Source organism: Marmota flaviventris, chromosome 1 (assembly GCF_047511675.1).
Source record: "Marmota flaviventris isolate mMarFla1 chromosome 1, mMarFla1.hap1, whole genome shotgun sequence".
NCBI lineage: Eukaryota > Metazoa > Chordata > Mammalia > Rodentia > Sciuridae > Marmota > Marmota flaviventris.
Window position 1 is genome coordinate 65067603 of NC_092498.1, and position 13400 is coordinate 65081002.

At 32.6% G+C, this 13400-nt stretch overlaps 1 protein-coding gene across 1 annotated transcript in view; it reads right to left on the reverse strand.

Moving 5' to 3' along the window:
- Positions 1-13400, reverse strand: part of Pclo (piccolo presynaptic cytomatrix protein) — a 404888-nt gene that overhangs the window by 150195 nt on the left and 241293 nt on the right. Inside the window, exons 7-8 of the mRNA XM_027926468.2 lie at positions 6380-8567; positions 1247-1383 (exon numbers count right to left, since the gene is read on the reverse strand). Of these exons, the coding sequence (XP_027782269.2) occupies positions 1247-1383; positions 6380-8567 (2325 nt within the window). The remainder of the gene's footprint in view (positions 1-1246; positions 1384-6379; positions 8568-13400) is intronic.

A 13400-nucleotide genomic window follows, 5' to 3' on the forward strand; every position in this document is an offset into this window, starting at 1 on the left:
GTGTGGGGTTGTATGAATGTTAAATCTATAACTATTTATAATTTTATATATTTGCAGTTTACATGACTATGCATATATTTCTTTTCTTTTTTTTAGTTCGTAAAATGTATATCAAAGTAAAAATGTGAAAAACGTAAACTATTGGTAACAGCAAGAAAATACTCATTAGTCTATTATATTCACCTAATGAGAAACATTTTCTGCTTTATCAATCATAACAAGAAATGTATTAAATACATCTCAATATTCTCAGTTCTCTTTACTTAATTCTGTCATTATTCTAAAAGTTTATAGTATTTAAAATTATAATATACATTATAATATCCTTCATAAATATAATATATAATACACATATCCTCCGTAAATCTAATGTATCAATTCATGTATGTTAATAATAGAAAATTATAAATAAAAATGTCATTAGAGATACCATGTTTCATCTCTTTACATTACAATAAAATTTCAGAAATTTTTGAGGGTGAACACATATTTCTTAAATGTATTCTCAAATAATGTTAGATGGAAAATTAATGGAGAACACTGTTCTGGATATTGTGGGAATAGTAGGGTTGGGTGTTAAATGTATAAAAGTTTATGTTTTAGTTCTTCAGTTTACACAGTTGAGCTTGTTATAATTTTCTTAAAGTACTTGTGTTTTCATTGGTTTGACCTAGGTTTGTGGGAAATGTTAACGTTTAGAGAAACAAATTAGACAGTTAGGATATAATGAGTATGCTATTAAATAGCAATTCTTACAATGAAAGATATTTAAGAGTTTTATTTTCAACTGTTGTATTTATTATTTAAGTAATTGCAGATTAAGGAAGTAAATTTCAGATTTTAAAACACATTAGAATGATTTTATTACTGAAGTTCCTATCTAGATTTTGTTCATAAGAGTTGAAATGTAACAAACAGGGAAATTGTAAAAATAAAAAGATAAGCTAAGAAAAGTATAATTCTTATGAGCTCTTTAGGAGGTCCATTATTCTCCTTGCAAAACAGTGGTGTATGTCTTATACAAATTTAGTGATTATCTTTTGGAGAAATCTTCATTTAAATAGCTATGATCCAATGTCAATGAGTCAGAGCTGATGAAGTGGGACACACACTTAAGCTACTGAAAAAAAAATTTGTGAACTTGATTGAAAAACATTTACGATAATTTTGAGACCACTCTAGGGTAGAACTGAGTCTTTTTTTGTTGGTGGTAAATCTGAAAGAGATTACTAAATATAGCACTTACTTGCTCTTGATGTTGACTGAGAGGTCTAGAGTGGACCAATCTTTCTGGCAATTTTCGGTCCAGACCATGTCCGTTTTCCAAACGAGACTCCCTGGGTTTATCAAACCAATCCGTTTCCTCACGTCGCAAGTGATAGGCTTTGGAGACCAAGGAAACATCATACATTGCAACCACAACTAAAAAGATGATAGAGGGCGGCAGCTGCTCTGCAATACTAACATGCACTAGGCTTGTTAATCATACATGCATTTCAAACACAATGCCCAATGGGATCAGAAAAACTACTTTCAATATTACACAAAAGATAAAATTATGTTAAAATTTATACCAGAAAATAACCTAGAAAAAATGATGCACATGGATTTTCAACATCTCAGAACAAAATAAAACAAAATCAAATTTTAAATCAGAACAAAATGGAATTTAGATAGTGATGGAATATACAAATGAACATTTTATTTAACCTCAGTCCTTCAGTGCCCACTTCTTCACCTCTCCTTACAACCCATCACGCACCGTTAAAAATCAAAAGCAAATGTTTGCCTTGAATGTCAAAATTTCTGTTGTTCTCCCATATTTATATAAACCCAATAGCAATGTGAAGCTTCTGGTTTTAAAATTGGTGTTTTTTTTTTTTTTTCAATATGACATTTCTATGACATTCACAAATAACCAAAAACATTTATTTCTAAGAAGATCCCAAATGTTATTGCTAGGAACATGTGTGCCACAAGCAATTGGCAGCTTAATATTAAAAATGTATCTACTAGAAATTTTAAATACAAATAAAATACTACTCTCTGAAAAAAGCACTGATTCCAAAATTAGATCAAGAATTAACTAACTGACTTTTAAAATTTATACTGTGACAAAACTTTACAACATAAAATACTTTTTTGAAAATGCAAACATACTTAAAATACACAACTGTTACTTATAATTTTCATCTCATGCCACTGGTACTTCCAAGGTTTCTTAAGGCTATTATAAAGTGACTATATACCCAATATATAGAATCTGTCCTATTATGGACTAGTTATATTCTTTCTAAAAAGTGTCCCTATTCATAGTCTTTTGGGAAATACACTGTTGTTTCCTAAACAGTAAATGGATTAATTCTTCTCAAATGTTCATCCTGAAGTATTTGTGGATGATACTGTTAACCTATACTTTCTTAAAACAGCAGCTTCTATGAAGCACACTATTGAGTTTACCTCTCTCTTTATAGATTCTTTTTTCTGACTACATTCCTGAGAATTTTCTTTCTAAAACTTGCTCCCAAGATCCTTCTCAGGCCATTTCCAATGTATGTACCGTTACACACCTCAAAATTCCTGTGATCCTATCCAGAGCTGCTACTTAACCACAGCATTTTCCAATTAAACATGGACTAAAATATGATGTGCAGTGGTTCAGTCAGCCTTGGATTTTAGGAAATACAACAGTACGTACCTTGCTTGTGGTTGCATAAGTATTTAACTGATCTCACCTATTAGAGTATAAGCTGCTTGAAGGCAAGGTTCAGATCTTCTTTGTTTTTTTAAAAAAATTTTTCCTTAACACTGAAAATATTCCTCATTCATGGCATAATATTCAATTGATATTTGTGGAACAAAGAATAGATAATTAGTCATCAACTACAGAAAGAAGCTAAATATTCTGAATATGACAGATTTTAAAATAAAAATTTATCCCTGAGTTTCATTACTAGATACAAAAGATTATTCTTCACAATCTACTCAGTTATTATGGTATACCATAGTTTTGATTTGAAACCAAAGGACTAAATTTATAAAATAATATTTAATATAAGAAACATTTGAAAAGTAAATAAAACACAAACTTTAATAATCAGTCTTTGAAAACACTGGATTATCCTCAACCACACTGATTCTATTTTTATCTTATGTGCTTTTATTATAGATTTCTCATGAAAATAAAATAATACATATTGTTTTCAATAAGTAAATATCTTAAATAATATGATTTCACTTCAATCTATAATTTTGTGATTGCCATTTAATTTTCAATACTATGCATACTTTGATTTTTTGTTATATATTATATATATATAGTAACCCAATATGTAACTGAATAAATTGACCTTTGTATTAGATTCTATGTTCATCATTTATACTTAGTTGTACATAAAAGTCAATTGCTTATAATTACAATTGTCTGACATGTCATGGTAAAGTCACATTTACAAAATAACTTTTATAAAATTAGTATCATGTTCCAAATTAATTTTAAAAAATTTTCTGGAAATTTATAGTCTTTTTAAAAACTTGATAATATTTTCCTGAATTCTTATGTGTAAAATACAAATAAGCAAGTTTAGGGTCCAGTATTGGCCATAAGGAACAGTTCCATGAATAATTTAATTCTCCTTGACGTCAAATATTTAAAAAAAACTATACACATTGATATTTGGGGTGAACATGGGACAAAGCAAAGTATGTTTTCAACAAAAGATCTGTGGTAGCAGAGAGGGATATGATTTGATTGTTTCTAACTTAGCCAATGACCATAATATCAAGTAAAATAAATTATGTCTAGTTAGATTTTTTAATCATGTGAAATATTTCAAAGAACTAGAGTCTTACAGAATATATCTGAAAAACATAGTTTATAACAGAGTATAATTAAATTCAAAGAAAACATGTAACACAATTTGAAAGCAGTAAATTTGTTTTGTCAACATAATGCTAAACAACCTGTTGTATGTTATACTGTTTAAATATATGTTAGTAATATTCAGAAACAGACATAGGATTATACTTGATAAAAGGTTGTTTAAAAAATGCCTAATATTTTGAGTTCATACATTTCAGGAATTGCGTGACTAGGAAAAATAATTTTTATTTTTTCCTTAAATACCCAAGGAATCCAAGATTTCAAAACTTCAAAATAAAAGTGGATCACTGCTCACCAGAGAAAAGCAAAATATTCATATGACAAAAACAAATATGTAGATTTTACTGTGCACATCTTTTTTTAAATCTTTAATTATTTATTTATTTTTATGTGGTACTGAGGATTGAACCCAGTAACTCACATGGGCAAGGCACATGCTCTACCACTGAGCCACAGTCCAAGCCCTGCACATCTTTTATATACTCACTATGATTCAAATGTTGCATATACAATTCAATTTGTTATAGTTGTCTTTTAATATTGTATCAACATAATCTTTATGAATTTTTTGACTGCCTAATTTTTAAATGCATTTTAGTTTTTAAATGCCATTTAAACTACTTTCTTCTTTGGTATTCTTTTTAGACACTGCAGAATCATGTAGGCTGCATAATATGTGATCATCTACTTTATCAAATCACTTTTTGTCATCCTTTGATGACTGAGCATACATAAAATATAAATAAATGAGAAATAAATGCTCATTTTTGCATGGCTGTATATAAATAAGTGCCACATCCTGGGATACCCATAAATACTTATATATCCTGCCCCATGATTAGAAAACATTAGTGAGAAATAAATGCGTATTTGAAAAAAGTGAAAAAAAAAAAATTAAAGACTGTTTCTACTAATATCACAGTTATTACTAAGATACATAGATTCATTCAAACAACTGGCTAAATTTTAAGACATACACAAATGAAGCATTTTATTTAAATGACTATCAATAACAATGGTCAACCCAACATCCTGGAGAAAAAACAGCAGAAGGTGACTGGACTACTGAAATTTTACAAACAAAAGCATTTTGTCTGCCTTCAATCCAGTGATAAGTCCTATAAAAACTATTGAGTTTTTAAAATCATAATCCTGTTTAAGCCTTAGGAATTTAGTGAGGCCCTAAGCAACTTGGCGAGACCCTGTTTCAAAATCAAATATAAAAAAGTTGTGGGAATGAGGCTCAGTGATTAAGTCAGTGTCCCTGGGTTTAATCCTGGTACCCAGATAGATAAATAAAATAAATCATGGTTGTGTCTAGATATGGAAATAGAATGAAATTCCTTTTCATAAAACACATTTTCTTTGCAAGTCCTCAGGAAAAAAGCCTTGAAAGGAGAGATTTACAAATTAGGTTGGTCTTTGGCATCTCCAAAGAAATGAAGCAATAATACTTTAGGTTGATAGAACCTACATTCTTATGTAAACCTAAGAGTCCACTAAGATTTGATCTCTTGAAAGGGGCAAGGCTCTTCACACCCCTGTACTTTTCCTTCATGTCTAAAACAAGAATTGTAGTAGATAATTTTCTAAAATCCTCATGCTTCTGTACAATTAAGTAAATAAAAACCCATTTTAAACTGGTTTTTATTTAAGTATGTGCTTGTCTTAAAGCAGTTGTTCAATATGAAAAACTACTGAAACAATTTAGAGCTGAAAATATAAAATGATAACCAAAAGTAAAGCCAATGCGTGCACCAGGAAGGACTGAACTCCAAATAGCTAACATACGACAAGCAGTTTACAAATTTTTCAATTTGAAATCTAAAAAATGCTTCATAGATACTGGTAAGTTTATTTATTTTCAATATGTATTTAGTGCTAAGCTTTCTAGCATGTAGTGCAAAATGTGCAAATCTGTCAGTAATACTATTCATGAGAGAGATAAAAAGGAAATCATTCATTTAGTGAGAATTACATTACACTGACATCAGAGGCTGATTGAAAACTTCTTAAAAAGAGCACATTCTCTAAATTGGTAAACAATCATGTCATAAAAATGATGAAATAATTCTCTATTACAGAGTCTAGCAAAATAGTGCTAAATGGCTCTAACCCTTAATAATGTCATAAACTGAAAGAAATTGATCAAAAAATTTAAAAATGTATTTTACAAAATGAAAAACTTTCCAGCTGTGTATTTAAAGGATGACCATATTTTATTAACAGAATTATTTGATAAGGGTTTTAGAAAAGCAGACACAAAACAAATTAAGCAATCAAGAAACAGAATAAAAGAATAAATTAAAAATAAAAGCATGCCACAAAATCTATACACAAGATAAATTTTCCATGTACAAGAAATAAAATTGAAGTAAACATGCATAACACACATCAAGAAAGGTAGAATACATCCTTGGAGAAGGAAAATTAAACATGCAGAAAAATGAGAGTTTGAGTTTTGATAGTAACAGGGTAGTCTGAGGCCCAATTTACCTTCACTGTCTGACATGGCATGTTGGAAGTCATCCATGATGAATGCTATGTCACGGTCATAGCCCCGAGTTCGTGATTCTTCTCTCATGTGTTGCTGAACCTCAGGCAATGAGTGACTTGATCCAAACTGGTCCCTGGTGTCTGCAGATATTGGTGGCAGGGGTCCAGCTGCAGCTCTAGCCATTCCCATGGGTTGTCCAACTGGACTTAGTGGACTTTCTTCTTCAGAATTCTGTGCCACAATAGGTATCCTTCCTCTACTCTGGCTAATTGGCAAACTGGTAGGCTTAGTTCTGGCAGAGGATGATGCATGACTAAAGGAAACATCTAAAGCTTCAGCTTCTTGAGCTTTCAGTCTCAGTGACGAGCTGGAAGAATCCCTTTTAATTGATAAATCAAGCCCATAGACAGATGAAGGCCTGGAGGAAGGTCTGGACCTGCTGCCACTGCTATATGGCTTATCTGCTTCATCCTGTAGAGCTGACCGTATGGTATTTCCTAATGTGCCCAATCCTGAGCCCAGTGATGATCCCATAAATTTTTGTTGGTCTGTAATATTTTTTCTGAGGCCAAAAGTGATGTCATCTTGAAGAATCCTTGCCCTAGAAGAAATACCACCAATAGAAGAAGTACTAGAAGTCATATAGCTCGAATAGTCAGGTTCAAGGTCTCTACTTTCTTGGATGGGTGAAAATTTGGACATTTTAGGGTCTATTAGTGATTTCTTATGCTTTGACTGCTTTTGATAAAGTATGGCTGCTGGCAATTGTTTGGCTGCTTGTTTTTCAAGTGTGAGTCTACTGATGCTATACTTTTCAGATTTTGGAAAATGTCTATAGCTGGTATCAGCATGGTAATAATGTGAAAGACCAGCAAGGTGATCTAAGCTCTCTGTCCCTCTGCGGAATTCTTGCTTAATCTGATGTTTCAGAAGCTTTAACTCATAAGGATCCTCCATTGGATCTTCCTCTGCCTTCACATAACTATGCAATCTGGAGGAACTCTGTAAAGGTGCTAGGAAATCCGTCACTTCTTGAGACCTACGTGCCTCAGTGGTTCTAAGGAGACGATCTGTTTTCGACAGATCCTTTTCATGAAGGCTAAATGCACTGCTTAATGCTGCTGTTCCTTTGCTTATTTCTCCAATGTCATCAATTAGGACATAATTTCGTGAAGTATGATGGTCAATATCTGCATAGAAAGAATCTGCAGATATGCTTGATATTGGACTGCTTGCCATGCTACTTCGTTCCTCCAAACCTATTCTCAAGTCTAAGCTATTGTACTTACTACCAAGATGGGAAACAGCATATGTATTGTCAGTAGAAACAGGTGCTATCATCAGGGGTTGATTGCGAATCACTTCGTAGTTTGAAGTTATCTTGGGCTCTAAATACAATGTGGTTTGCCGTGGCTTCGGTTGTATCACCATCATCTGTGATGGTAGCTGGTAAGATGGTTGTGGGGTTGGTGTAGGTTGAGCTTGGGGTGTAAAAGACATTGTTGCCACCGCTTGGAAAGTCGGTTGGGTTTGATAAGGTGAAACTTGCTGATGGTACAGAGTTTGTTGCTGAAAATGGGATTGTTGGGTGTATGGGGTGGGTGCTTGGGTAGGAAGAGCAGGGGAAGAATACTGGTATTGTGTGTAAGGACTCGTTGGAGGGACCAGCTGAGAATCTGTTTGTGTCTGTGGTGGTATGAACTGGCTGAATTCAGTTTGGGGGGCAGTTCTTGGTCGCTCAATGCCATGCTGACTTTCAATTCGGGTTGGCCTGGTGCTGCTGACTTCACTGTCAGACATGTAATCACGATCCTCAGCTACCCCCTGGAGGTATGCTCGCTCCCTCTTTTCCCTCTCCTTTAATAAAGCCTCTTTTCTCCTGTTAATTCCCATTTCCAGATATCGCAATTTGGCATCAATCTCCTTTTCTTCTTCATCCAGTTCTGCTTGTTTCTTTCTGAGCTTTGCAGATTCCCTTTCTACAAGATCAAGCTCTCTGTCTATGTCCTGGAGAATCTTGGCTCGAGCCATGGTGTTGGTTCTGCAGATCCTTCTCCTGGACACAGTGCCCATTGTGCTGAAGGTCGATGGAGTTCCTGTGGAAGCTTCCTCAGGAGGTGGATTTGGCAGAGTTCTCTTAACTTTCTTCTGGGAACCAGAGGGTGTCATGGTTTGAGAACCTTTGGTCTATAATCAAGCAAACAAAATATAGTACTTTATTATCAATGACAAAAGCAAAGACCAAACAAACTTCATAATTTACATTTAAATAAAAATGATTTCATGTATATTTTTAGCCATGAGAGCATAATAAAATAAAAATGCCATGTGTAATTTCAAGTATTGGTCACAAATATGGTTAACTGGAAAACAATTTTTTTTCCTGGTAAATTGGTTACTTATTGTTATAACACCACCAGTAACATGAGAGAGAACTTTCAAATCAGCACCAAACTCATTGCTTATGTAAGCTTCTACTTAGTTTGATTCTTGGGAGAAATCTTAAAAACTCATTTTTCTTCTAAACCCACAGGGGATTACCTAATGAATCTGCTACCAGACTATCTGTGTTAGCCATCTAAAATACAAGTTACACTGGCTGAAAATGTTTGTTTATGGTATTAAGTTTCCTAGTATACCTATCTTGCCATTCCCTCTCTCCCCCTTGGAGTGACTGTCATTCCTTTTCTAACTCTACAATATTTTGAAATGAAATCCTCAAATTATCTAATGCCTCCCCCCAAAAAAAGAATGATTTAATTTCCAATTACCTCTTTAAATATTTTAATTATTTAGGTCCCATATTTTCTTTAGGCTTTAGTATTCTTATGTATTTTTTCTTCTCCTTCTAAATGCCTTAGCAATATCTTCATGAAGCAAAAAGAATTGACTAAAAGAAAAATTCACTGGGACCATTTTTGAAATCAATAAGATAAAATACACAGTTGGTGAGTTGTCAAGTATTTAAAATTTTTTTTTAGTTAATTTGCCATATCCTTGCCTACTAAGAAGCACAGGTGTTGAGAATCATATAATTTTAGGCTATCATAAGATATGAGAGTTGCTAAACTGATGTTCTCAAAGTACCCAAGTATTACATAGCAGATTTACTCAGGTCTTCTGCCTGCCAGCTGCCTGTTCTTTATGAGAAGCTGTCTTTTACTTTCTTTCTATTAAAATCCAAAGACATGAATTCTTCTCTGTCTCCTCAGTCACCACAATACTGATAGTAGAAAAATAATAGAAAATACACCAGGCTATGAATTTTGAACTTGAAAATTAATTAGACCGCATTTGTCCTAGACCCTGGGCTTTTGTTGCCTTTTATCACTTCTAAATTCATTTCCTCCATGGCTTTCATCTGCTTTCTGGTGTCATTTTTTCTGCTCATGTATCTCCACTAGTTGGTTCCTCAGTCAACAGCCATAATATGAAACATTATCTGAAAGTGATATGTGTGTTTCTGAAATTTAAGATATTTGAATGGAAAAGAATAAAGGCTGTCAGTCTCTGAAACAGGTTACAGTGATTTTAAAATTGTAGCCTTTTCTTTCTCACAGAGAAATCTGAAGAAAAACGCATAAAGCATATGTCCAGAGGGGCTATCTAGCATGTTACTTGTTCTCGCTCGACCTCAGTTCATTTCCTATTATATAATAGACACAATCAAATCATAAAGTTGTTTTGAGGACTGAATGAGAAAACTGTATAATACTGTAGGCACACATTAAATACTGTTTTATTTAAAAATCTTATCTCTGCAGAAAAGTATTATGTATTGATAAAGTCACTTTCCAAATCCCTTAAAAATATTGACTTATAAGAATATAATGTCATATCTTTGACTAACAACTGGTCATAATTAACAATAAACTGAGAACAGGGATCTTATAATTATTTTTTTCATTAATAATTTTCCAAAATGCAATATAGATAAATGTTTCATAATTTTGAAAGTTTTTCCACAATAATCTTTTCAGTCCAACGGAGTTCAATAATAGGGTGAAAATTATGCATTGTTTGTTTTTCCTTAATTTGCATGTGGGAGATTAGTTATAGCAATTTTAAAATTTAGAATTTTCTCCTGTACTACATGCTAATGACTATGAAATGGCTTGATAAGGGGGTGTTTAGTTTTGTTACCATGGAAGTGTTATAGCACTGAATATAGAAACATTCCAAAATAAGAACTCTCCTTCCTACCAAAGGAGATGGATATGCTAAATACCCTGATGTGATTATTACAACAATGTATATGTATCAAAACATCACACTGCACCCCAGAAATATGTGCAATTATATTATGTGTCAAAACCCAAAATAAAAAAAAATAGAAATAGGGAAAAGAAAAAAAGTCCACTGGTAAATACAAAATTAAATGATTCTGGTAGAATGAGAAAAAAGATACACAAAACAGAAATTACTGCAAGGGAACGGAGAAATAGTGATAATGAAATTTCTAGGTAGTTAACTAAATTTTTAAATATTATTTTTAAAAAATATTGTAGGTACTCATTTAATGGGTACAAATATTTGTTGAATGAAGAAATGAAAGAATTGTGACTACTGACTTGTGACTATTTTTAAAGGTTCTCAACATTTCAGAATTCACTAAGTAGAACTGCAAGAAACCATAAAAATGACTACTTATTATATTGAATCATTCTTCTTAATGAGAAAAACTATGAATTAACATAAATTGTTATGGTTCATACCTGCACACAATTTTTTCCTAATGTAACTTTGTTTCACTGTTTATGTTTTCATTTGAAGAACAGGCTTAGTCAAATCTATTGTTTTTTTTTTTTTTTTAAAGAATTCCCAGGTTAAAGAAACTTTCCAGATGTTGGGAACTTCTAATTATCCTTCCAGATTGAAAATATTTACTGACCCATGACTGGTGTTCATTAATGTTTTGGGAGCCATGGATTTGAATCATGAAAATAAGAAACAAAGAATAAGCAAGAAAATTACTGGAAAGATTTTAATCGCTCAAAGAAGTTTTCTCCTATAGAGGGGTCCTCTATAGTATAGTGTCCTATTAGGAGACTCCTAGAACATGTGCAAACCTTGTTATAGTGAAAATCTTACCACTGATTATTCAAAATAAATATATTCTCAAACATGTATTGACCATGAGGAATGATGAAAATTATTTTCATAAATTGAAAGGCAAAACAAAGCAAAATAAATCAAATACTTGATTTCTTAGCTGTAGAATTCCAAAAAAAAGTAGTCTACATGTCAACTTTATCCACTTTGCAAATCAAGATATTTTTCAAGCATGTCCATGCATCCACTCAGAAAAAAAGAGATTGCTGGCTACCATGTACTAGGCACTAGCATAAAAATTATGATAACTAATACTAGTCTGTTATCTATTAGCACATATGAATATACAGGGTATCTTAAAAATTGCATGGACACTTCAAAAATAGGAGTCTGTATAGATAACAACTGTTTCTTATCATTCTGGTACATTCCCACAAAAACTCAAATATCTAGAATCTTGCATTAGGATAAAGGATTGGGTTATATTCTGAGTATAAGGGACTAGAAGGGTTAATTACTAAAGGTTTTGATGCCTAACAAAAATACAACCAAATGAGGATGATACCAAATGAACATTTTGTTTAAATCACTTTTCTTCTGTGGATTGGCTTTGCATCTTTGGTGCAGGACTTAGAGCTATGTTCTGTAGACACGAACATAAGAACATAAAAGTAGAACAGTAATTGCTCATTTGCTCACCTTCTAATTTCCTAAGCCAGAGACGTAATAGCCTACCTTGCATATAGGTACAATACATAATTACCTGTAGTATGAAATTTGAAAAAAATGATTTCCAGGTCCAAATAGGGATTCAAAAACTGAACTTCTTTAGGACTTAAATTTTTCACCACTATTGAGATCTTTGGACTATGATAATAATGTCCATGGTTACATTTAAATTGCTAGCATTGATAAAACATTAGAATATGATATAGACCATAACAGGAAAGCTATACTAGGGATGAAAATGGAGGACTATTTTGACTATAACAGAAACCATAAACCCAAAACCTATAGGGCCAGAAGGTGAGAAGCTTAGAATGAGATTACAGAAAAATAGAGGTGATGTGTTGAGCTGAAAGATTAAGTCCCATCTGTCAAGGTGTCTCTAGCAGATTACTATCTTGAAGAAATGGAGACCCAGTATTGTGAGATCTTCGGTGTTGCTCAGAGAATGTCTGAAATTCATTCATAAACTTGGGCATGTATTTTAAAAGGCTTCAAAACATTGTTGAGGCCAAAGAAACCAAATTTGGGGGCTACACAGTCAGAATTCATTGTTCTAAAGAAAGTTTTCCTAGCCGAGGTGGGTGCTTACCAAAAAGTCATTGGCTGGTCAATCAGTGATACAGACTAGTTGAGAGAAAGAAGGAAATGAAGCAATGAAGGAGGATGTGGAAAGAGGAGAAGAGTCCTGCAGACAAACTTCAGTTCTTTGTTAAGTTTCCTGACTTCCTTCATCATCATTGCATAACTCTTACCTCTCATCCTTAAGAGCACTTTCCTCCACAATGCCCCATTTCCCTATCTATTGTTCCTAGGGTACTTTCAGCTATACAGATAATTAAGTTCCTCTTTGGTCACAGCTCATTGCTGGACACATTTGTATTAGTGAATACAAACTATATTCACTAATACAAATGTATTCACTAATACAAATTCAATAATCACAGATTTAAGTTTAAATGTGCATGGTTATGTGTGTACTTAGGTTGATCAGTATCACTTAATTACAGAAAAATATTATAAAGAATTTCAAGTAATTTCTCGCCAACTTATGATTTAAAACGAACTGACTTTCAAGATGACAAAGCTTATAAACTACTACTTAATTGTAATCATTCTAATTAGTTCAATATAATATAAAACAGCAGCATTCAGGACTCCAAAACAGGGAATAAAAACAAAATGACACAATTTTCTTAGAAAACATCAAGAGCTGTATAAAGTTAAATTTATCATGATTAC